Consider the following 26738-nt stretch of genomic DNA (forward strand, 5'->3'; position numbering starts at 1 on the left):
AAGTAAAGGGAATTTTCTTTGAGAAATGAATTTCCCCCGAAGATATACTAAATATCCTATTTGAAAAAAAAGTCCCCCAAATTAAATAAATAAAAACCTCCCTTCTCGCCATAAAATTTTTTAAAAATTGCTTTTTTTGGACGTTAGGAAATGTATTTCCCGGGTTGCTTACCTGACGTTACTCCTAGGTTACGACCGGACGGAGGCTGCAGCTTGCGCTCTACTTTAGAACATCTGTGTCCCACTCCTGGCCCCCCCAACCCCGTCCTAGTAGGTTAAAAACTTCCCAGCCACGAAGAGAGCACAAACTTCCTGATCCTTCGCTGCAGAGAAGAAATAACACATCAGCTTCCTCGGGATCACTAGGCAACCTACCTTGGCGTTTCTTCATTGGACCAATAAGAAACCGCCAAGGTTGGGTCCAGCCAATTGGAGCTTATGAGGGGAGGCTCACCCCGGCTATTGTGTTGCGATCCAGACAAACATCACAAAAAGGAGGCAGGTTTGGGTTCAACCTGACAGCTGGTCAATCCAATGAAGGAACCTTGGTAGAAGAGCGGAAAGAAGGCTGCGCTCCCCAACTCCATAAAACCGGCCAATCCAAGCGTTCAGTAAGCTAGCTGCAGCTGCCCATCTGCAGAGGTTTCTGTTGGTCAGTCTCGGTGTGGCAGGTGTGTTACTGTAGCAGTGTATACTGGGACAATTAGGTGAGATGTGTCGGGATACAATAAAGCTAATAATAAGTAAACGTTTTAAAATAATTGTTTTTGACAATTAGGTTTATTCCTAACTATCCTGTTCCAGAAAACCCTGATGTGGGTCAGTTTGTGGATGTTCACTTGATTTACATTAAACAGGATGGGTACATTTCTACCAATGAATGCATACCAACATTCTCTATTAGCACTTTGTTACTGGCAAATCCATGTATAATGCATGTTTTTATTTATTTTTAAAGATTTTATTTATTTTTTAGAGAGAAGGGAAGGGAGGGAGGAAGAGGAGAGAAACATCAACACGTAGTTGCCTCTCCTGCCCCACAACTGGGGACCTCGCCTGCAACCCAGGCATGTTCCCTGACTGGGAATTGAACCCACAATCTTTTGGTTCATAGGCTGGCACTCAGTCCACTGAGCTACATCAGCCGGGGCTCATGCATGTTTTTAGAATATGTCAGCTGATGCCTCAAGAGGCAAGCAAACCAAGTTTTAAGTCTTCCTAAAGCAAAGGAAATGGTCAAGGCTGGAACCACGTCCTAGGCGTCTCACTAAAGGCACAGGACCTTTCACACTGCCGCTCCAAAGTTCTAGGAAGTGTGCTCAACTCTTGCAAAGTAACATCTACTGAAATGATCTCACAATTAGTGCCCTGGGGAGAGGGGAGTATAGGGGACTAAATGGTAATGAAAAAAAATAAGAAAATTAGTGCCCCAACACTTTCTGCTAATTATATAAAAATTGGAAGTCATGAAAGAGTCTAGATGCTGAACAATGTTTTATTTATGCTCTGCAAAATGCCAGACTAAAAATCAGTCATCATTTCATCTTATAGTAAAAAGAAATTTTTAAAGGTAAAGCACCAATGTTTACTTGTACATTATATATTATGATTGCAATACACCACCCAAAGGACTGAAAGAATCTTGTTTTAATAACACAATTGCAAACAGCCAGTTAAATGGTATAGTTTTAACATAAGTAAAAAATGAATTCCTTACAAAATAAACTATCAAAATAAACATTATTTGTTTCAAAAATGGCTTTAGAGGGCCTTAAAATTAATATATGTTTAAAGGAAGTGTCCACCAAAATGGAAGATGGATCAGTTTTGAGTAAATAATGAACAGAATTTATTAAGACACTGGTACTTTTGGTTTTATTCAAAAGTTCTCTTGGATCTGTCTTAGATAAGATTAAAGATCACAATATGATATTCATTTTAGTTTACTAGCTGCTTAAAACTACATATAAGTTTTCAGAAGTAGGGTAAACACATCTTAAAACAGTAATATAGTACCCTTTTAATGTTGAGATGAACTTTGCAAACATACAGAAGAAAAATGTTTATATATGTTCCTTTGGTTCACTAAACTTTCTTCTCTTTGGCACTGACTCTTGACAAGCAGAATCAAAGTGATGAAGAACCTATCAAAAGAAAACAACTATTAAGAATACATAGTTTCCAGTTTAAATGTCTTTCATTTTAGATATTTTCATGTCTCTGAGGTTTCTTCTTTTTTAAAATATAGCTAGCATACCAATTTCCTACTAAGATAGTTACCTGGGTTCTTTAAAATAGGCTAAATTTTATTACTGACATGTTTAAATCATCTGATGGCTGCTGAAAGTATACACCTGCAAAGTATCAAGTCTTCATTAGGGTTGCTGGAGTAGATAGAGTTAACATTATGCCCTCAAAACAGTAAAATATTTGGGGGGGGGATGAGAGGGTACAAAGATATTAAAATGAGCTGCAAATAGAGAAACCGTTTACCTTGGCACGATGTAAGATTTAAACCATGTTTTGTTTTTGTATCCCTGGTACTTACTTAGCAGTACCTAATATATAGTTGACATTCAATGCACAGTTTTGAAAGAGTGGGAGGCCAAACTAAGAAAATTCCTAATAAGATTCCCTGAGTTATTGAACTTTGATTTTTATGGAAGAAACTTACCTAAGTTTCTTTTTATCTAAGAAACTTACTAAAGATACAAATTGAATTATGATTTTGCAGAAAAAAATCAAGTATTTTCCCAATGTATTTTTCCTTAATATATTGGGAAAAATTAAGGAATGTAATATATTAATGAAATGTCAGATCATTCCATTGCCTTTTTAAGATTTGTAAATTGATGATAGTATTAACCAACAATGTTTCTGAGATTACCCCTTTAACATTTGATTTTTAAAAACAGTTTTGAGTTTTGCCCTGGCTCGTGTAGCTCAGTGGATTGAGCATTGGCCTGTGAACCAAAGGATCGAGGTTCGATTCCCAGTCAGGGCACGTGCCTGGGTTGCAGGCCAGTTCCTAGCAGGGGCCAGTCCCCAGCAGGGGATGCACGAGAAGCAACCATACATTGATATTTCTATCCTTCTCTCCTTCCCTTCCCCTCTAAAGATAAATAAATTTAATTTAAAAAAAAGTTTTGAGTTTTTAGTGGTTTAATTTTAACCTCTTACTACTAATAAAAATCCTAGTTGAAAAAGTACAAATGTTTATCTCAGAAATGACAAATACATTATCTCATTTAGTAAAATAAGGTTCCAAATAAAAACAACTATTCCAGGATTTAGGTCAGGAGAGATTTTTTTCTCCTAAGGCCTTAGGAGGAAATTATATATATATATATTATATATATATATATATATATAATATATATATATATAATATATATATATATATATAATTTTTTTTACTTTTTAAAATTTTATTGATTATGCCATTACATTTGTTCTATTTCCCCCCTCTGTTCCCCTCCACCCTGCACACCCCTCCCCCACCATTCCCCTCCTTTACTTCGTGGCCACATGTCTGAAGTTCTTTAGATTCTGTATTTCCGCTACTATTCTTACCCTCCCCCTATTTTCTATCTACTGTCTATGCTACTTATTTTCTGTACCTTCTCCCCCCTTCTCCATCTCCCACTCCCCTGTTGCTAACCCCCCATGTGATCTTCATTTCTATGGTTTACTCCTGATCTAGCTGTCCTTTTAATTTGCTTTTGTTTTAGGTGTGGTTGTTGATAACTGTGAGTTTGCTGTCCTTTCACTGTTCATCTTTTTTATTTTCTTTTTCTTAGGTAAGTCCCTTTAACATTTCATATAATAAGGGCTTGGTGATGATGAACTCCTTGAATTTGATCTTATCTGAGAAGTACTTTATCTGTCCTTCCATTCTAAATGAAAACTTTGCTGGATAGAGCAATCTTGGTTGTAGGTCTTTGGATTTCATGACTTGGAATACTTCTTTCCAGCCCCTTCTTGCCTGGAAGGTCTCTTTTGAGAAATCCACTGACAGTCTGATGGAACTCCTTTGTAGGTGACTGTCCCCTTATCTCTTGCTGCTTCTAGAATTCTCTCCTTCATTTTAATCTTGGCTAATGTAATGATGATGTGCCTTGGTGTGTTCCTTCTTGGGTCCAACTTCTTTGGGACTCTCTGAGCTTCCTGGATTTCCTGGAAGTCTATTTCCTTTGCCGGAATGGGGAAGTTCTCTTTTATTATTTGTTCAAATAAGGTTTCCACTGGTAACTGTTCCTCTTCTCCTTCTGGTACCCCTATAATTTGGATGTTGGAACGTTTAAAGATGTCCTGAAGGTTCCTAAGCTTCTCCTCGTTTTTCTGAATTCTTGTTTCTTCATCCTTTTCTGTTTGGTCATTTTTTCCTTCCTTCTAGTCTACTCCCTTGATTTGAGTCCCAATTTCCTTTCCATTACTATTGGTTTCCTGTGCATTACCATTCATTTCACTTAGTGTAGCCTTCATTTTTTTCATGTAATTTGTGACTAAAATCAACCGGTTCTGTGAGCATCCTGATCACCAGTGTTTTGAACTGTGCATCTGAAAGTTTGGCTATTTCTTCATCGCTTAGATTTATCGGCTCTGGGGCTCTGAGTTGTTCTTGAGCCATGTTTTGATCTGTTTGTGCCTGTTAGGTATGAGGAGCGGAGCCTTAGGTGTTCACCAGGGCGGGGCCACCCAGGTTGCTGGTTTGTGACGCTGTATGTGGGGGTGGGGTCAGAGAGGGAGCAATGGCGGTCCTCTCCGCTCGCCCCCTGCCTGTTTATCTGAGCATAAATATGTGAGCCCGCCGCCCTGCACCACGTGGTCTCAATGCTCTCCTCTTCACTGGTTTATCTGTGTGCAAATGCTCGACTGACTGCAGACAGCCAGCTGCGCCTCTTTCCTGTGTGTGCCCGTAGCTAGCCCGCACCTAGGATCCTCGCCCTCAGCTGCCTGTGCACTGCCCAGGTCAGGGGAATCTTCCCTGCCTGACCTGCTCCACTGCTGGCTTCGCCCCTCTCACTGGTTTAGCTGAGCATTTTGTTGTTTACGGACTCCATATTGTCGATTTTCTGTGTGGTTTGGTTATGTTTATTGTTGTTAAAATTTTATTGTTTTTAGGTTTGGTTGTGCAAGGACGCAAAGTGTTTCCACCTACGCCTCCATCTTGGCGGAAGTCCCGAAATACTATATTTTTAATAGCATTTGTGAATTTAGTAACTTATCTGTTTCTACTTTAAATTAAATAATCACTCTATTCAAAATAAGTAAGCCCTCTTTGTTACAGGAAAATAGACATGTAAACTTCTTGACTCATGGCCTCTGAGACAGAAACCACATTCAGAATATGTTCACTTATAAAAGAAAGATTTGTATATTATCAAAACAAATTTAGGGACTTCAATATACATTGTTTCTTTGAAAAACAGACTAAAAGAAATAATTCATGTCAAAGGTTTGGAAAACTAATTTTTCTTCTGGGGCTCACTAAAGCAAGCCCTCCAACTATCCCCAAATCTTCCTGCTGAAAGGCCATGCCCTGAGAAGGAGCCCTTTCTACCCTCCTACTCTAACACTGGCTCTCCGGGGCTGGGCTGAGTCACCACAACTTAGAGAACATCAGCCACATTGCACCTGTTCACCACAAACTAACTTGGCTCATCTCTCCTGCAATGGACAGAACCTTTCCTCAGCAACAGAACACTCGAAGTACCACGTTTTCCAGTGTTTTCTAGATTTGCATTGTGCTCAGAGGGCGTTTAGGAAAAGTTTCCATCAGCATGCCCCAGTGCCCATTCATGGCACTTGCTGTTTTAGATGCCACAAAGGCTGATTCCTTGTCTTGCATGCTGCCAAAGTTCCGACTAAACAGCATTACAAACCCATTAGGTTGATGAAGAACTAAGAACCACAAAGTGGTTCAAATCTTCCTCCCCTTACCCCAAATACACAAACACACTAAACGATTCTTTTGATAAATCCAAGTTCCTCAACTGAAAGGTTGAAGCCTTCAGTGATTCTTTTAACTCCAGGGCACACTAATGCTACCAGATGTTTTCACCAGATTTCAATGTGTTGTGGCTCTTCTGTGTTGAGAGCAGTGGGGGAAGGAGGGCATCTTTTGCAGGGGCCTGGGACCTGGCTCTCCTGCCAGCTCCCAACACACATTCTCCAGCATGGTCTTGTAAACCTCTCCCACCACTATTGTCAGCTCAACCATCTTGTGGAACTCATCCTTGTCACCATCATACCTGAAGAACCCCATCACACTGACAGGACCAGCTTTGTTCAAACTGCTCCCCAGAGCTTTGTAGTTGACAGCAAACATGAAAGAAAATGTTCTGTTCACAGGTATAATCAATGATGGTGTGCTGGGTGGGTGTTATCCAACCTACCTTTTGACCGTATCTTCTCCCAGTTAAGAAAGATGATGACACACTTCCACTTTCTATTTTTTTAAATATATTTTGTTGATTATGCTATTTCCCCCCTTCCATTCCCCTCACCCTGCATACCCCCCTCTCACGACATTCCTCCCCTTTAGTTCATGTCCATGTGTCATAAGTTCTTTAGCTTCTACATTTCCCATACTATTCTTGCCCTTCCCATCTATTTTCTATCTACCATCTATGCTACTTATTCTCTGTACCTTTTTCCCCTCTCTCCTCCTCCCAACCCCCTGTTGGTAACCTTCCATGTGATCTCCATTTCTGTGGTTCCATTCTTGTTCTACTTGTTTGCTTAGTTTGCTTTTGCTTTAGGTGTGGTTGTTAATAACTATGAGTTTGCTGTCTTTTTAGTGTTCATATTTTTTATCTTGTTTTTCTTAGATAAGTCCCTTTAACATTTCATATAATAAGGGCTCAGTAATGATGAACTCCTTGAACTTGACCTTATCTGAGAAGCACTTTATCTGCCCTTCCATTCTAAATGAAAGCTTTGCTGGATAGAGCAATTTTGGATGTAGGTCCTTGCCCTTCATGACTTGGAATACTTCTTTCCATCCCCTTCTTGCCCACAAGGTCTCTTTTGAGAAATCAGCTGACAGTCTGAGGGGAACTCCTTTATAGGTGACTGTCCCCTTATCTCTTGCTGCTTCTAGAATTCTCTCCTTCATTTTCATCTTGGCTAATGTAATGATGATGTGCCTTGGTGTGTTCCTCCTTGGGTTGACCTTCTTTGAGACTCTCTGAGCTTCCTGGACTACCTTTGACAGAAGGGGAAGTTTTCCAGATTGGGGAAGTTCTCCTTTATCATTTGTTCAAATAAGTTTTCCACTTGTTGCTCTTCCTCTTCCCCTTCTGGTACCCCTATAATTCGGATGTTGGAATGTTTAAAGATGTCCTGGAGGTTCCTAGGCCTCTCCTTATATTTTTGAACTCTTATTTCTTCATTCTTTTCTGTTTGGTTGTTTCCTTCTTCCTTCTGGTCCACACCATTGATTCGAGTCCCAGTTTTCTTCCTATCACTATTGGTTCCCTGTGCATTTTCCTTCATTTCACTTAGGGTAGCCTTTTTCATCTGATTTGGGACCAAATTCAACCAATTCTGTGAGTATCCTGATCACAGTGCTTTGAACTGTGCATCTGATAGTTGGCTATTCGTCGCTTAGCTGTATTTGCTATAGAGCTTAGATCTTTTCCTCTGTTTGGGCCTTTTTTTGGTCACGAGCTTGTATGTAGTGAGGGGCAGAGCCTTAGGTGTTCACCAGGGCGGGGCAACCCAGTTGCTGGGTTGTGACACTGTTTGTGGGGACGGGGTCAGAGAGGGAACAATGGAGCTTGCTCCACTCTCTCTTGGATTTCAGTCCCTTCTGCTGCTTACCATCAGCAAATTGGGCCCTTCTGGTGTTGGTTCCCAGGTGTGGGCTTGTGTACATTCTAGGACCCTGTGGGTCTCTCCGACGAACTCTCCTGTGAGTCTGGGAGTCTCTCCTGGCACCTCAACCCCCAAAAGTGTTTTCAATTGGTGCTTTTAGGCTTTATTTCCTGGTGCTGGGACCCTGAGTTGCACTGTCATGCTGCCATTTTTGCCTGGTGTATCTGCTCGCAAATGTGTGACCATGGTCAGCCAGCTGCCTTGCATGCCTCACTGGGTCTGCTTGTTGCCACCTCTGCCTGGGGTCTGCTGGCTGCTGCCTGCACGCCCAGGTCCACCAGCCACCACTTTTTCCCACTTCAACTTTCTGAACCTTAAGTGCTGAGTGCCTCCCTCAGCCCTAACACAAGCCAGTGTTTGGTCTTGGCCTTGACAGGATCTTTCTGGTACATATAGTCTTGGAAACAAACCAGCTCTTTCAGCAAATCCATTTGCTGAAAACCAGCTCTTCAGCAGGTCCATAACACAGCTGTCAACCTCTACTGAGCACCTGGGTGCAGTAATCCCTGAATCTCCACTTGTGGATCTTGGGGTAGCTGGCATCTTTGGGGACCAGGTAGCAGTTCACTGTCTCCTTATGGATCTCGGCTCCCAGTGGCTCTTCTGACTTGCTCTCTATAGCAGGAGTGAAGGACACTGATGCCTCTGCTCACTCTGGGAGTCTGCTTGAGAGCTAGGTCATCATCATCATTCTTTACGTCTTGAACATTATCACTTAATGGACTCACAGTCTTTCTTGGAGATACTGCTGCTTTCTTTCCTTCCCTTCTTTTAAAATAATCTTCAATGAAGTTGGGTTCTTGGCCCTGGAAACCCCCTCTGTGTCCCCTTCTTCATCATGAGGGCACTGGAGTCTAAGGGGTTGTGTGGGGTCTTTACCTGGCTGAAGTGGTGGCCCTTCTTCACCGACATGGCCTTTTTAGAGAGTGCAGGAACTGCCTCAACTGAAAACACTGCTAGTGTGGAGGACCACTTTGCACTCTGGAAGTACTTCTTCTTTTCCAGTGCTGTCAGCATTACTCCCAAATCCAACCATACTGGAATCTGGCTCTTCTTTCCACTACCTTTAAAATTATTCAATGACTGTTATTTAGATTGAAATTTCAATGACCCTACTCTGTCTGACTCTCCTTTCAGATGCAAATGCCAGACTAGGAAACTCCTTGGTATCTTTAATCCTTGGTGGTCTTGAACTATCAGGACTTTACATTTTATTTTTTAAAATTGTTAAAAGATTTTATTTATTTATCTTTAGAGGGGAAGGGAAGGAGAGAGGGAGAGAAATATCAATGTAAGGTTGCCTCTCATGCATCCCCTGCTGGGAACTGGCCTGCAGGGAACCGACCTGCAACCCAGGGATGTTCCCTGGCTGGGAATCGAACCTCGATCATCTCATTCGCAGGCCTGTGCTCAATCCACTGAGCTACACCAGCCAGGGCTAGGACTTTATATTTTAATTTAAACTATTCTTTTTGTTCTTCCTTGAGGTTTCATTTTGCTCAGGATCACCACCTTGTGATGCTTTGAATTTTTTAGTTGACTGGAAAATGCGTTTCTCTCTGTTATAGGAAGGATGTGAAGATAAAACTTGAGAAGATGATATGCTACCATTTTTAGGATCTACTGATAAAACAACCATCATCTAAGTTTATCACAGAAGTAACATTTCTAGGGGCTGGTGATAGTTATGCAGGTAAAGTCCGATGAACGACATAACCCACTGGCATCCAGGATAACTCTCTTGTACATGAAGAGGGATTGGTAACATCATTATTAATTACAGAGTCGGATTATTATTTTTCACCTCTATTTCACCCTTTGCTGACAATGGAGCAGGTTTCACCACTTCTCTCACAAGAGAAGTGTTTGTAGAGGCAGCACATAAAGACCCACACTTGGGCTATTTTGGCATCTCTAATATCTCATTGTTCCCTGCAAACTGCGGTTTAGGAAAATCCAACCTGGCAAATTCAAATTAAAGTTTGGAGGCAGATATACATTTTTCAATAATTCTGGCTTTTCTGTCCATTCATCTATGATACCATCTGATTTCAAATTAATGTCAGCATGAATGGGCATATGATGTGGCCTTTTATTGATTTTATATCAGATGATATAGTTCTATCAGCCTTCTTACTGTCAAATTTTGCTCATTGCACGTTTTTCTTCTTAAATAGAGCTTTTGTATCTTTTTAAAAAAAGATTTTATTCATTTATCTTTAGAGGGGAAGACAAGGAGAGAGGGAGAGAAATATCAATGTATGATTGCCTCTCATGTATCCCCTGCGGGAATTGGCCTACAACCCAGGCATGTGCCCTGACTAGGAATTGAACTGTGATCCCTTGGTTTGCAGGCTCGAGCTTTTGTGTCTTATGGGAGAGAGCACATGTGCTCATGCCATGGATTCACTCTCTGAACACCTTGGTAATGACTGGGATGGTTATAATCATATTGGGAGCCAGGCCCTGGGCAAACATTTTGTGTAGACTCCAGGGTATAAGAAGAATAGGCATACAGATGAAGAGCCATCTCAGAAGATAAATATTGATGTGGAAATGTTGAAGCTCCAAAGGCCATATCTTCAGGATAGAGTGTCTGCTAAGGCACTGGTAGTTCCTGAACACAAAACTGCACAGCTGGGGAACATGTGTGCTTCTGAAGACTCTAATAATGCCTGAGCCCAGAAAATTTGGGGACAAACCATTTGAAATTGCTGACAACTTGATGCTCTCACCTGTGGGCTCCTACAGTCCCTCCAAAGACATGATTCAGAGGCAGACCAACCCTGAACGACAGCTACTAACTACCCTGTCAGCTGGCTAGACAGGTGGGGAGCACCTTTAGTTTTGATCTCTAGAAAGTTCAGATCAAATTTGTGGCCCAATTTTAGTTCTATAATAAATAAAGTGCCTTGAATATTCCTGTACTCTCATTTTTTTCATTCTATTCATATTTTCCTGACATGATTTTTATTTATTTTATAAATTCCTCCAACTACATCAAACCATTCATGGAACTGGACATTAAATATTTACATGGAGGACTTCCAGCCAAGATGGAGGCGTAGATGGAAACACTGTACCTCCTTGCAAAACCAAGTTTAAAGACAACAAAGACTTAGTAACAAAAACGAAACAAAAACAGACACAAAATTGAACTGTACAGAAGTCCAACAACAATAAACCATTCATCCAGACCGGTAAGGGGGGCAGAGTCAGCGGCTGGTGGAGAGGGGTTGCACAGGAAAAGGCCGGACCGACTCAGGTAAGTAGGCTCCAGCTGGTAGATCCCAGGCGTGGGGTGGCAACGGGCAGACCCAGTGCGGGTGCAAGGCAGCTGGCTGACTGCAGTCACACATTCACACGCAGATAAACCAGGTGAAAAAATGGACAGTGAGATAGACCGCACAATGCAGGGCCCTAGCAACGGGAATTAAAGCCTAAAAATACCAATTGGAAAAACTTTCGGGGGTTGAGGTGCCGGGAGAAGCTCCCAGGCTCACAGAGAGTTTGTTAGAGAGACCCACAGGGTCCTGGAGTGTGCACAAGCCCACACACCCGGGAACTAGCACCAGAAGGGCCCAATTTCCTAGTGGGAAGCAGCAGAAGGGATTGAGGTCTGAGAGACAGCAGAGCAAATGCCATTGCCCCTCTCTGACCCTGCCCCCACATACAGCGTCACAAACCAGCGACCTGGGTGGCCTCACCCTGGTGAACACCTAAGGCTCCCCTCCTCATTCCTAACAGGTGCAAACAGACTAAAACATAATGGCTCAAGAAGAAGAACCGCTCAAAGTCCCAGGACCAATACTTCTAAGCAACCAAGATACAGCCAACTTATCAGATGCACACTTCAATACACTGGTGATCAGTGTATCCTCACAGAGCATCCTGGTTGATGCCCAAAATCAACTGGTTGATTTTAGTCACAAATTAGATGAACAAATGAAGGCTAAACTAAGTGAAATGAAGGGAAATGCACAGGGAACCAACAGTGATGGGAAGGAAACTGGGACTCAAATCAAGGGATTGGACCAGAAGGAAGAAAAAAATGACCAAACAGAAAAGAATGTAGAAACAAGAATTCAAAAATATGAGGAGAGGCTAAGGAATCTCCAGGACATCTTTAAACGTTCCAACATCCGAATTATAGGGGTACCAGAAGGGGAAGAGGAAGAGCAACAAGTAGAAAACTTATTTGAACAAATAATAAAGGAGAACTTCCCCAATCTGGCAAAGGTAATAGACTTCCAGGAAGCCAAGGAAGCTCAGAGAATCCCAAAGAAGTTGGACCCAAGGAGGAACACACTAAGGCACATCATAATTACATTAGTCAAGATTAAAATGAAGGAGAGAATCCCAGAAGCAGCAAGAGTTAAGGGGACAGTCACCTACAAAGGAGTTCCCATCAGACTGTCCGTGGATTTCTCAAAAGAGACCTTGCGGGCAAGAAGGGGATGGAAAGAAGTTTTCCAAGTTATGAAGGGCAAGGACCTGCATCCAAGATTGCTCTATCCAGCAAAGCTTTCATTTAGAATGGAAGGACAGATAAAGTGCTTCTCAGACAAGGTCAAGTTCAAGGAGTTCATCATTACTGAGCCCTTATTATATGAAATGTTAAAGGGACTTACCTAAGAAAAAGAAGATAAAAAAGATGAACAGTGAAAGGACAGCAAATTCACAGTTATTAACAACCACACCTAAAACAAAGGCAAACTAGGTGGACAGCTAGATCAGGAGCAGAATCATAGAAATGGAGATCACATGGAGGGTTAGCAACAGGGGAGTGGGAGAAGGAGAAGGGGGAAAAGGTACAGAGTATAAGTAGCAAAGATGGTAGATAGAAAATAGACAGGGGGGAGGGCAAGAATAGTATGGGAAATATAGAATGTAAAGAACTTGTGAAACATGGGCATAAACTAAAGGAGGGGAATGGTGGGGAAGGGGGTATGCAGGGTGGAGGACAATGAAGGGGGGAAATGGAACAACTGTAATGGCATAATCAATAAAATATATTTTAAAAATTAAAATAAATATTTACATGGAAAAATAAATAAACATAGTAAATCTTATTTTAAAATCATCCCATTTTTAAGAACCATATAGCATTTTAAAAGATCTGGATATCAGAGCTGTCTGGTATATTCGGGAATATTATATTTATCATCTTAAATTTAATCCATAATAATGATACTCTGATACTTGACATTCATTCGATCTATACATATCATGACTTACTTTTTTCCCAGATTCAAGTTGACTTCTCTTCCGATTTTCTTTAGAAGATTTTACTCGTTGATTTCTGTTAACCTCCAAAAAGACAGAACAATTACTAATTGGTTATTTCTCAGCCAACACTTGATTTTTAAGCATAAGTAACTATAAGAAGTTTATTTAATTATTTTAAAAGATTTTTATTTACTTATCTTTAGAGTGGAAGGGAAGGAGAGAGGGAGAGAAATATCAATGTATGGTTGCCTCTTGTGTATCCCCTGCTGGGAACTGGCCTGCAACCCAGGCATGTGCCCTGACTTGGAATCAAACCATGGTTGTTGGGTTCACAGGCCCACACTCAATCCACTGAGCTATACCAGCCAGGGCTATAGAAGCTTTTTAAAAAACAACTTTACCAGGATGTAATTCAGATAGCATGAAATTCACCTATTTTTTAAAATGTACAATTTTATACTTTAAAATCACTGAATTGTACACTTCAGTGATTTTAAAGTATATTCACAGAGCTATGCAACCATAACTGTAGTCAATTTTAGAACATTTTCCTCACTCTAAATAGAAACCCTAAACCCTTATAATTATCAATCATCTATTCCCCTACCCTCCCACCAGCCCTACAACCTTCTGTCTCTATAGAAACTCCTATTCTAGACTTTCATGTGAATTCAATCATATAGTAGACTTTTGTGAATGACTTCTTTCACTTAGCATTATGCTTTCAAGGTTCATCCAAGTTGTAGCATGTACTGATACTTCATTCTTTTTTATAGCTGCATAATATTCTACTATATGTATTTTTGTTTATCCGCTTGTCTGTTGATAAACATTTAGGTTTTATCCACCTTTTGGCTACTGTGAATAATACCATGTATTCAGTTTTAAAATGAATATTGAATGATGACAACTTATTAGCTATCATACTACTATTTTCTAAAAGGACATACTAATTTTCTGATACTTAAAATGTATTCTTCAGTGATAAATTCCTCAGTATATATACTATTAAATATTTTCATCTCTTGCCCTTTCCTAATAATTCAGTCATGATTCTCAAAATCAGGAGTACTTTGGCAGAGAATTGAATTTATGCTCCTAAAGCATCCTAATGTTATATAACAAGAAAATTTTACCTAATGACTTTTTAATGCTGGTTTTTCTCTCTATATCATAAAAAAAGATACTCATCCTAAATAGAAGCTTCCTAGGAAGAACATTTTGCTGCTAGAGATACTAATTTTTGAAATTCTTTTATTTCTTACTTTCATTAGCATACGAGTTTGAAAGCTGTTTTCTGCCAGTTCTAACTTCCCATTAAGAATGTGGGGGTGGGGAAAGGACACCTAAAATGGCACTATAATCAGTGATGTGCTGGTAAATGTTTAACAACTGGTTCTCTGGGAGGAACAAATCCTGAGATGAGGCATTCGCTGACACCCATGCTGTAAATACTCTCATCATGTCCAATTTAAAGCTACCAACATCACGTTACTCAATGAGAAGTTGAGAAGAACTGTTCGCGCATACCACTGGAAGAGCATGCTGTTTGTTTCCTATTTTTGGATATAATATTTTGCATGTTTTACAGAATGCTTTTTCTTCACTACTGAACTTTTTAGAATAACTTAAAAGCTCTAAAATAAAATACAGATTTCTATTTAGTACAATTCATACCAAAAACTAAAATAAAGTAGTGTCTGCTTTTTTACTTAAGAACATGAGATTCATTTTATGCAATATATATGAAACATTCATTTTTAATGTCTTATTAACAAGATAATCCATTTATAAGATAGAACATGGGAACATTTTGGCATTTCCTTGGGAATCTAAATAATGGTGTCACTTCTCAAGTCCTTTCCTGGATGTCCCTCTCTAAAGTACCTTCAATAAAATTAACCATTGTGCCTCTATGTAGTCTATTCAGACTGCTATGATAGCACTTTATCAGTGCTTGTGAGTGCCAACCACTAAGAACAAGAATTATGTATTATTTATGTTACATTTTATATTATATTTATAGTTATGACATAAAATAAAAAATAATCATGTTATGTTATAACTAGGTGTTATATTTTCCAGTACCTAGTAAAGTACCTAACACATAGTGGGTGCTTACTAAATATTGGTCCAATTAATGAAGTGTTCATAAGCAAAATAAACTCATATATGGGGAAATTATGAGGTTAGAACGGAAAACAGAGGACTTCCGCCAAGATGAAGACGTAGGTGGAGGAACCACCTTGCCTCTGTGCACAACCAAATCTAAGAACAACTATTTTTAACAACAATCACAACCAAGCCACAAGGAAAATCGACAATACTGAGTCCAAAGACAACTAAATGCTCAGCTAAACCGGTAAGAGAAGCGAAGCCACCAGCAGAGCCGGTTAGCAAGAAAAAATTCCCGGGTGGTACGCGGTGGTGCGCAAGCAGTCGAAGGCGCTGATCGTGAGCTAGCTACGGGAGCGCACAGGGAGGCGGTAGGTTGGTCGCGCATCTGCGTACAGAGAAACCAGTGAGAAGGGAAGCCTGCGCGGGGCAGCAGGCTCGCACAATTCCGATCGGATAAACAAGCCCGGGGCCAGTGGTATGACTGGACGGACTAGGCTAGTGGAGAGGACCGCCATTGCTCCCTCTCTGACCACGCCCCCACACACAGCATCACAAACCAGCGACCTGGGTCGCCCCGTCCTAGTAAACAACTAAGGCTTCACTCCGCTTACTTAACGGCACGAATAGACCAAAAATGGCTCTAGGACAACTCAGAGCCCCAGAACCCATAGATCTAAGCGATGAAGAAATAGCCAGTCTTTCAGATGCACAGTTCAAAACACTGGTTATCAGGATCCTTACAGAACTGGTTGATTTTAGTCACAAATTAGAGAAACATATGGAAGCTAAACTAATTGAAATGAATGGTAATACAAAGGAAACCAACAGTAATGGAAAGAAAATTGGGACTCAAATCAAGGGAGTGGACCAGAAGGAAGAAAAAAATGATCAAACAGAAAAGAATGAAGAAATAAGAATTCAGAAAAATGAGGAGAAGCTTAGGAACCTCCAGGACATCTTTAAACGCTCCAACATCCGAATTATAGGGGTACCAGAAGGGGGGAAAGGCACAGCCACCAGTGGAAAACTTATTTGAACAAATAATAAAGGAGAATTTCCCCAATCTGGCAAAGGAAATAGACTTCCAGGAAATCCAGGAAGCTCAGAGAGTCCCAAAGAAGTTGGACCCAAGAAGGAACACACCAAGGCACATCATCATTACATTAGCCAAGATTAAAATGAAGGAGAGAATCCTAGAAGCAGCAAGAGCTAAGGGGACAGTCACCTACAAAGGAGTTCCCATCAGACTGTCAGCTGATTTCTCAAAAGGGACCCTACAGGCAAGAAGGGGCTGGAAAGAGGTATTCCAAGTCATGAAAACCAAAGACCTACAACCAAGACTGCTCTACCCAGCAAAGTTTTCATTTAGAATGGAAGGACAGGTAAAGTGCTTCTCAGATAAGACCAAATTCAAGGAGTTCATCATCACCAAGCCCTTATTATATGAAATGTTAAAGGGACTTACCTAAGAAAAAGAAGATAAAAAAACTGAACAGTGAAAGGACAGCAAACTCACAGTTAGTAACAACCACACCTAAAACAAAAGCAAACTAAGAGGACAGCTAGATCAGGAGCAGAACCATAGAAATGAAGATCTCATGGAGGGTTAGCAACAGGGGAGTGGGAGGAGGAGAAGGGGGGAGAAGGTATAGAAAATAAGTAGCATAGACAGTAGATAGAAAATAGATAGGGGGGAGGGTAAGAATAGTAGGGGAAATACAGAATCTAAAGAATTTGAGACATGTGTTCATGAACTAAAGGGGGAAATGGTGGGGGAGGGGTATGCAGGGTGGAGGGGAATGGAGGGGGGAATAGAGCAAATGTAATGGCATAATCAATAAAAAAGTTAAAAAAAAAGAACGGAAAACAAAATTAAAGACACTTACCACTTTATTCTGAAAGATTTTTCCACTTCTTGTTTTGCTTTCAGACATATCAAGTTTAGATGTTTTATTGACTAAGTGCTCAACCTAGAAAATAATTACACAGAACATAAGAAAAGCTTCTTCTATCACAATAATGGGGTTTAAAAATTCAGTCACATAAAATTTAGGGTCTTGTTTATTGTAGTAATGAAACCAATAGTGAACTGACACTGTATACAACTGACCATTCGCTTATCTGAGAAAGTCCCAAATAATCATCACCAGGCACTACTCTTCTAGAAGAGAAAAACTTTAGCCCACTCCCATTGGAGAAGGGGCTGTGCAAAGGGGAACACTCATCATTACCATTCTCAAGTTCATTTTATCTAAATGTTACTTCTAGATTTTACTGTAAATAGAAAAAAAAAAGAATGTTTTGCTCCAAGGCAATAAAAATGTATTATATACTCCATTTGTAAATACAAAGGGTACCGGATAATAATCACTTAAGGTTCTTTCTAGCTCTGAAATATTGAGATTCTACATATAGTATTTAGATTTATTACTAAATCCGCCAATAATATACTTAAAATTTTCTACATATCCAGATTTTATTAATGAGCATTCTTAATATCTAATTTTCTTATAAGAGACCTAGAATAAAGAAATCTGAGTAATAACTAAATAAATATATAATCAACAGTCTTTTGAAAAAAAGTTAAAAGTGAGATGGAACTATCAAATTTATACCTGAGAACGAGAAGTTGAAAGGTCTTGACTTTCTTTAGATCTCATAATTTTATCTTCCTCATAAGCTAAATTTGGTTCTATAAAAAACAAAAAAGTTAAAATGGTATAAAACTGAATTGGAAATAAATTAATCTACATTTTCATTAACTTCATACCTCCAAGTTCAGAAGACCCAGTTGTTTTTTTCTGCTCTTCTGTGTTCATTTCAATGTCAAAATCATCCTACATAATTACATGAAGGAAAAAAATGGACACATTTCAAAAAGAAACTAAAACAACTTGGTAGATGTATCGATGAGCAAATTTCTTTTCATTGAAGGTTAAATATAACATAAAACTACAACTACCCAAAGCTTGCTAGAAATAAAGTGGTCTTGTAATTACTATTACAAGGCAACTTATTTATCCTGATAAAGTATAAAATACTACTTTACTTTGCTGGGTTGCTTTAAGGACAAACGATAAAAATGTACAACTTTCTCAAAAATATATCATGGGCCCTTAGATACATCATAAACCTTAGATCTTACTGTTGTTTGAGGGCACTGAATTAAACATGTTCACACAATAAGCTGACACTTCTACAGTTCTGGAATTTCCATACAGATATTAGCATACACTCTTAATATGCTCCCAAACTTTTCAGGGATTAGTCATGGTAGAAATAACAGGCTTTATGTCTACTTTATAATTATTATTCCCTTTGTGGCATGTCAAAGAGCTTTAAATATTTTAAAGAAGGCTACATAAATTCCAGACATATTTGTTTATAAAGCAAGACTGGAGTTTAGGTTTTAGGAAGAAGATTTTCTTCTTTGTATGGGTTAAAAATGAAATTTTCTATTTGTAAGGATGTGGCCACAAAGCCTAAATCAGCACAGTCGGTCTCTATATGAAAGTACTGTGGTTGTAATTTAGAATAAAATTAGATAAGAGAAAACAACAAAGATAATATTAAACAATTATGTTAATGATGAAAGATTTTCGGGGCGTAAGGCAACAACAAAAGTTTTTTTGTACTTATATTCACCCATTCATTCAACCAATGAGAATGCACATCTGTAAATCTAAGTGCTATGTACAGGAGGGCAAGGCACTTTTTCTTCTAGGAACTCCAGAGTGCTTCAGGACAGTGACTTTCCCTGCCCTGAAGAAATTCAAGTAGAGCAAATAGGGATGTTATAAAAATAGTTTCAGCATTTAATTAGGGGATTAAAGTAGGTCAGTGGTTTCCAAGCTGCTCCAGAGACCAAAGAGTTTCCTCAGAGTCCACTAAGAGGGGAGGTGAGATGGTGAGTGGTTGCACCTCTAGAACCAGTACCTGCTTCATTCAAAATCATTGCACTTTTAAATTTCTTAGAATGATGTCTGCATAAAGATAAAAAGCTTGCAAACTTTTTGAAGTTTTAAACTGGGTTGGGGCATATTCAGACTGTATGCTAACAGCTGTATGGAAATTCCAGAGCTATAAAAGTGGCAGCTTATTTTGTGAACATGTCTAATACAGTGTCCTCCAATGACAATAAGATCTAGGGGTTCTTAGAACCAACATACCTTTTGAGGAATTTGTATATTTTTATCATTTCTCCTTTAAAATAAGACTATACTTTCTTTAAGGTCTCTTCCAAACTTGAGTTTATGATTCTGAGACAGTATTTATACAAATATTAAGATTTATGAAAGTCCTCACTGAGACAAATATTAACTACTGTGCTTTGTTTCTTTAAATGTACTTACAGATACAGAATGCTCCTGTTCATCTTCTAGTTCATCTTTTTCCATGAGAATTTTTTGAAGTGGTGTTTTTAATTGTTTTGGAAATAATATACTTGAATCGATATTTTCCATTCGTTCTTTTTCAGTGGTCACTTTTACTTTAAAGGTGTGAAAAGGTGTTGGGACTTCTCCCACATTTAAATACGTAGGCTCCCCTTCAAATATCACTCCTTCACAATCACCATCCTTAAAACCAGGAGGCTGGTAATCTGGGGGTGTAACTGTGAAAGAATAAGAATAAACTGTGGTGTTCATGAAATTAAAGAAAACATTATTATTATTATACTACATGCAAATTGGAGAAATTTCAAATAGTAATAAAGAACATATAATAAAAAGTAAAAATGACTTCTATTATCTTTTTTAATTTAAAAAAGTTTTTATTTTAATTGTTGTTCAAGTACAGTTTTCTGTCTTTTATCTAAGTTCTTATTTTATTTCTTAAAGGTAACCTTTATTTCCCGTCACTTGACTGTGTAACCTTGAGGAAATTATCATCTTTGATTTGATTTCCTGATCTGTCAAATGGGGAAAACAAGAGTACTTACCTCCTAGGGTAATTGTGGGTATTAAGTGAATTAAAGTATGTAAAATGCACAGAACTGGCACATAGTAAGTATTCAATAAATATTAGTTATTATTACATTGTTGCTTGATATTGAGAAGATATTATGCATGTACAATTTATACTATTCCATATATATTCATATATAAACATATATAATCTTAAAAACACAAACAAGATCATACTGTTCTTTTTAACATTTTTAAATGTTTTAATACTTCTTTTATTTTTTATTTTCCTATTTTTTCTTCATCCAACAATTTATTTTAAGTTCTATTTGCGATCTTTTGTTTTTTTTAAATTTTATTTAGTTTTTTTTCGAGTACAGTTTTTTTGTCTATTTCTCCCATCCCAGCCTCCACTGCCCCTTGCTCCCCTCCTCCCTCCCATTTCCACCCCCCTTAGTTCTCGTCCCTGTGTCCTTCCTATTTGTTCCTCCAAATCCTTCCCCCTTTTTCCCCTTAACTTCCCTTCCCTCTCCCCTCTGGTTGCTGTCCCCTTGTTCTCCATTTCAGTGTCTTTTTTTTTTTTTCTCCTTGCTTGTTTGTTTTGTTGTTTAGCCACCTGTAAGAGTTGGAAGCAACCTAGGTGCCCATCAGTAAATGAATGGATCAAAAAATTGTGGTACATATACACAGTGGAATTCTATGCAGCAGAGAGAAAGACGGAGCTACTACCCTTTGCAACAACATGGATGGAACTGGAAAGCATTATGCTGAGTGAAATAGGTCAGGTGTTGAAAGACAAATACTATATGATCATATTTTCCTATTTTTATTGTATTTTTCCCATTATCATTTATTCCCCTTATAACCTCTCCCATGATTACTACACTGTTGTCCATGTCCATGAGTTCTTTTCCCTTTTTGCTTAATCCCCTCCACCCCTCCTTAGCTGTCTATCTAAACTTCTGTCTATAAGTCTGTCTCTATTTGGCTTGTTAGTTCAGTTTATTCAGTAGATATGAGAGAAATCATATGCTATTTGTCTTTCTCTGACTGGCTTATTTCACATAGCATAATGTTCTCCAGGTCCATCCATACTGTCAAAAGGGTAAAACTTTCTTCTTTTTTACGGCTGAGTAAAAATTTACCAGCACATTCTTTTTAATAGCTTGCACGTAATCATACTATATGGATGCACCATAATTTATTTACTTAATTCTCCAATGAAGAACACTCAAGGTTATTTCCATTTTGTTCCTATTTTAACCAATGTTATAATAAAAATCCTTATACACATATAAACTTGAATATTTGTATATTCTAGTATGCAATAAACTTGTATATTCCAAAGATACTCTTGTAGCTATAGAATTATTTCTGGATTAAAGACAATATGCATTTAAAATTTTAATACTGCCAAACTGTCATCTAAAAATGTTATACCTATACATACTTTCTCAAGAATGTATTAAAATGCCTGCTTCCCCCCATACCCTGGTAAGTGAAAAATGGTATCTCACCCTTTTTCTTTAATTATGAGTAAGACTATACCTCTCATAGATATGAAGGGGGATCCCCCCAAAACCCTGGAATTTACTTATAAAAATTGTGTATTTATTCTTACATGTTTAAACTTCAATCACCTTCAAAGTACTCTCCCTTTGATGCAATACACCTATTGAGTCTTTTTTCCACTGTTCAAAACCAGTTTTTGAAGTTGTTGATTTTGATGCCTTTTAGTGCTTCTGCCATTTTTTTGTTTTACCTCCTCTACATCAGCAAAATGTTTCCCTTTGAGGACTTTTTTCATTGGTGAAAACATAATAGAATTGTTCAGGGCACGATGGGGTGAATAGCAAGGGTGGGACATGGGGGTCATGTTGTTTTTGGTTGAAAACTGCTGAACACTTAGTGCTGTGTGTGAAGGTGCGCTTGCCCACCATGAAATGGGCAAACACTTTGGAAGAGTCTTAAAAAAAATTCACTGAAGCTGAACACAGCCTCTCACACCACCAGCTGGCACACTGATACAGAAGGATTCCTAAAACACTCACCTACAAGGGGCCCACCCTCCAGAAGATAATTCTGTGTTTTTTATGTCCCCCTCTTCATGTTATTATCACTGGAGAAGTTTGTGTATATTTTACTTTCATATTATTATTTTTAATCCTAACCTGAGGATTTGTTTTTATTGATTTTAGAGAGAGAGGAAGGGTGGGGAGAATGAGAGGGACAGAGAGAAAAACATTGACTGGTTGTTGACTCCCGTATCTGTCCCCAACTGGGGACCGAACCTGCAACCTAGGTATGTGCCCTGTCCAGGAATCAAATCCACGACTTTCTGGTGCACAGGATGATGCTCCAATCAACTGAACTACCCTTCCAAGGTGTTTTGTGTATGTTTTTAAAACCCGTTTTTTCAAATCTTTCTTTTTCAACTATTAATATTAAATATAAACTTTGTAATTTCAAAAAATATATAGTAAGTTATGCCCTTAAAAACATTTGGGATGAAAACCAGTAGTTTCAATAATAATAAAACATACAGATAGCAACTGAAACAGGATGTATTGCAAATAGTACCTTCATCATAGTAAAAAAGTTTCATGGTCAAACAAACATCATTAGGTAAAGGTTCCAGGTTTTGCATTAGAACATAAATCTTGCGAATGAGGAGAATACTTGCTTTCTTGGTTTCAGCAGATGAAATATTAGATTCAGTGGTTTGGTTTCTACTAGAAGAGAATCACACATTATTTTATGATACCTGTAGCTTCTAATAACATTTCACGTTTTGATAAGATTCTTCTATTACAGCATTAAGGTGTTAAGTTGAAAGATACCATAAAATATCACTATTATAACTTAATTTATGAATTTTACATAAGATTTTAAAGGAAACAAATGGATTTTAATTATATTTATAATCACTCAAGCATACAATAGCTTTCCTACTCTTTGGCTCTGTTTCACTTAACATAGCATATAATTAGCCACAAAATCCTGGCTTGCAGTTATTTAATGAATATTTGGTATAGCCATACCTTGAAGGTTAGTTGGGGATGTCTGAGAAATTTCAAAATTAATCCTGAAATTTAGCTATATAGTATTAGTATGAATAAATCATAACCTGTTATATAAAAAGAAAACTAGAAGAATACCTTATGAAGTCCATGATAGGTCCGTCCCTGGTGTACTTGAATTTAAATTGATAACATTCTGAAATTGTCTTAAATAGAAAACACTGTAGTTACGTATCCAGTATACAGTACTGGTAGCCAAGTAGCTATGTAATGCTTTTCTATGACTTTCAATATTTACCTAATAATTTTTCTGCCATATTAGTCCTTATTGGTTCATTGAAACTTTAAAGTCCCAATAGTTGATTCCCATGGTTTGGGATTTGGGCCTTCAATCTTGGAGAGAAATTTATTCTTCTACTCATTGTAATGTATGTTAAAGGGAGGCAGCTTATCTCTTAATTTAGCAGAATGACAAAGCATAGAGCTTCAATCCTTGGTATACTGTAATCATAAGCAAGTCATTTAGGCTTCCTAAGTCTGTTTCCCCAGCTAATAAAAGGGGTTGAAAATAGTACCTATCTCATTGGTGGTTGTGAATATTTATCAAATGAGATAATTTATACAAAGCCCCTAATGAAGTGCCCAGCACATCAAGCATTTAATAATTATTATTTCATCAGCAAAGTTTCTCTTTCATTGAAAGAAAAAATGGGCAACTATAAAACATCTGAAAATAAATAAACACTTTTCTGAATAGTTTCTGAACAATCAACTAATTCATGGCTTTTGCCCATATGATTTTGTCGCGTGGACATATATTAAGGCATGAGTATCAAAGAAAAGACACATTCTCGGTCATCTTGAAGCTCTAATACTCTTATGTTTTTTACATTTTAATGCTTCATAGGGATGGGGATTAGTTCTTTTTAAAAAATCTGCTTCTCCATAACTGAGTCAAACATTATTATAACAGTTATACCGTGATGGTTATGCACCCAGATCATGAACTGGACTTCTTAGCTCCAAATTCTGGTTCTGCTATTATGAACACAGGCAAGAAACCTTGTACCTAGATTTCCTTATCTATAGAGAAGAGATGATAATGACAGCTACCTCTCAAAAGTTGTGATGAAATAATGAGGTAACACACAGAAAGCCCCAAAGAACAGAACCTAATACCAGTAAGCACTCAATAGATTATTTTCCCCCTTAGCTTCTTCTGGTTTTTATTTTCATTTCTTATAATCCCTACTTGAATTATCAGATGAACCGGTAGATGTGACTGTACTGGGATGAATATTCAAAGTTTAAGGAGGAGTTTCTTATTTTTCTCAAACTCAACGCCTGTCATAATTCCATAAAAGAAATACTGTAAAGAACCAGAAGTCAGAAGATTTAAGTTATTTCTAATAGTCTGTGGCTTTGTATCCTAGAATCAGTCATATAATCTCTCTTGCAGTAAATTTATAAATTGGTTTAAAGATAAAAATATAAACTCTGGCCCTGGCTGGTGTAGCTCAGTGGATTGAGCACGGGCCTGCGAACCAGACAATTGCAGTTTGATTCCCAGTCAGGGCACATACTGGGGTTGCAGGCCGGTTCCCTGCAGGCCAGTTCCCAGCAGGGGATGCATGAAAGGCAACCATACATTGATGTTTCTCTCCCTCTCTCCTTCCCTTCCCCTCTAAAATATAAATAAATAAAATCTTAAAAAAAAAGATTAAAAAAAAAACAAACTCTGTCTTATCATAAAAAAGATTTTATGAGGTTTAAATGGGAAAATATGTATGAAAGTGCATTGATTAACACAATTGTAAGCATAAGACGTTATATTATAATTTGCTATTTTTAGATGTTAGAGGCATTATTTCTTAAGAGATTTTATTTATTTTTGGAGAGAAGGGAAGGGAGGGCTAAAGAAAAAGAGAGAGACTTCTGGCCAAGATGGAGGTGTAGGTAGATACACTGTGCGTCCTCACACAACCAAAAGAAGGACAAAAATAAATTTAAAAACAAAAAACAACCAGAACTGACAGAAAATCGGACTGCAGTAAGTCTGACAACCAAGGAGTTATAGAAGAAACATTCATTCAGACTGATAGGAGGGGTGGAGATGGGCAACCAGATGGACAGGACTCAAAGCAAGGTGGTGGCTGGTGGACCGGGTGCAGTGGTAGCTGGCAAAACTAGTAGTCCCACATCCATGTGCAGATAAACTGGGAGGAACAAATGGGGAACAAGACAGACTGAGCAACCCAGGGTTCCAGTGTGGGGAAATAAAGACACAAAACCTCTAGCTGTAAAACCTGTGGGGGCTGAAGTGGCAAGAGAAACTCCCAGCCTCACTGGAGAGTCATTGGAGAAACCTGCAGGGTCCTAGAAGTACACAGGAATCAACACCAGAAGGGCCCAATTTGCTTGTGGGTAGTGTGGGAAGTGACTGAAACCCAGCAGAGGGCTGAACAAGTAGCATTATTCCCTCTTAGACCCCTCCCCCACATACAGCGCCACAACCCAGCAATGTGGGTCGCCCTGCCCTACTCAACACCCAAGGCTCTAACCCTTATTATGTAACAGGCCCACCAAGACAAAAAAAATATGGCCCAAATGAAAGAGCAGATGAAAGCCCCAGAAAAAATACAACTAAATGATGAAGGGATAGCCAACCTATCAGATGCAGAGTTTGAAACACTGGTAATCAGGATGCTCAGAGAAATGGTTACATATGGTGGCAAAATAGAGGAAAAAGTGAAGACTATGCAAAAGGAAATAAAGGAAAATATACAGGGAACTAACAGTGATGAGAAGGAAACCAGATGCACATCAACGGTTTGGACCAGAAGGAGGAAATAAACATTCAATCAGAACAGAATGAAGAAACGATAATTCAAAAAAGTGAGGAGAGGCTTAGGAATGTTTAAGTTTCTGGGAGAAGCTTAAATGTTCCAACATCAGAATCATAGGGGTGCCAGAAGGAGAAGAACAAGAGCAAGAAGTTGAAAAATTATTTGAACAAACAATGAAGTAGAACTTCCCCAATCTGGCAAAGGAAACAGACTTCCAGGAAGTCCAGGAAGCTCAGAGAGTCCCAAAGAAGTTGGACCCAAAGGAACACACACCAAGGCACATCATAATTAAGTTACCCAAGATTAAATATAAGGAGAGAATCCTAAAAGCAGCAAGAGAAAAAGAGACACTTACCTACAAAAGAGTTCCCATCAGACTGTCAGCTAATTTGTCAAAAGAAACTTCACATGCAAGAAGGGGCTAGAAAGAAGTATTTGAAGTCATGAAAGGCAAGGACCTACATCCAAGATTACTCTATCCATCCAGCGAAGCTTTCATTTAGAATGGAAGGGCAGATAAAGTGCTTCTCAGATAAGGTCAAGTTAAAGGAGTTCATCATTACTGAGCCCTTATTATATGAAATATTAAAGGGACTTATCTAAGAAAAAGAAGATTAATAATGTGAACAGTAAAATGACAACTCAGAACTATCAAAAACCAGGCCTAAAAACAAAATAAAAACAAACTAAGCAAACAATTAGAACAGGAACAGAATCACAGAAATGGAGATCACATAGAG

The 26738-nt window shown here is 38.5% G+C and overlaps 2 protein-coding genes and 1 pseudogene across 3 annotated transcripts in view; all 3 read right to left on the reverse strand.

Annotated features, from left to right (window-relative positions):
* GOLPH3L (golgi phosphoprotein 3 like) overlaps positions 1-357 on the reverse strand; it is a 36732-nt gene extending 36375 nt beyond the window's left edge. For both annotated transcript variants that reach the window (XM_037125772.2, XM_037125763.2), the window contains exon 1: positions 173-357. The gene's annotated coding sequence lies outside the window, so the exon portion shown is untranslated. The remainder of the gene's footprint in view (positions 1-172) is intronic.
* Positions 358-2063: 1706 nt separating this feature from the next.
* HORMAD1 (HORMA domain containing 1) overlaps positions 2064-26738 on the reverse strand; it is a 32485-nt gene continuing 7810 nt past the window's right edge. Inside the window, exons 7-14 of the mRNA XM_037166910.2 lie at positions 23291-23358; positions 22713-22864; positions 19581-19840; positions 17999-18065; positions 17844-17920; positions 17115-17198; positions 13120-13191; positions 2064-2144 (exon numbers count right to left, since the gene is read on the reverse strand). Coding sequence (XP_037022805.2) covers positions 2064-2144; positions 13120-13191; positions 17115-17198; positions 17844-17920; positions 17999-18065; positions 19581-19840; positions 22713-22864; positions 23291-23358 — 861 coding nt within the window. The remainder of the gene's footprint in view (positions 2145-13119; positions 13192-17114; positions 17199-17843; positions 17921-17998; positions 18066-19580; positions 19841-22712; positions 22865-23290; positions 23359-26738) is intronic.
* Positions 5735-10647, reverse strand: LOC119035146 (selenocysteine insertion sequence-binding protein 2-like; annotated as a pseudogene).

This window comes from Artibeus jamaicensis, unplaced genomic scaffold (assembly GCF_021234435.1).
Source record: "Artibeus jamaicensis isolate MK-2021 breed Jamaican fruit bat unplaced genomic scaffold, CSHL_Jam_final contig_1715, whole genome shotgun sequence".
In the NCBI taxonomy this organism is placed as follows: Eukaryota; Metazoa; Chordata; class Mammalia; order Chiroptera; family Phyllostomidae; genus Artibeus; species Artibeus jamaicensis.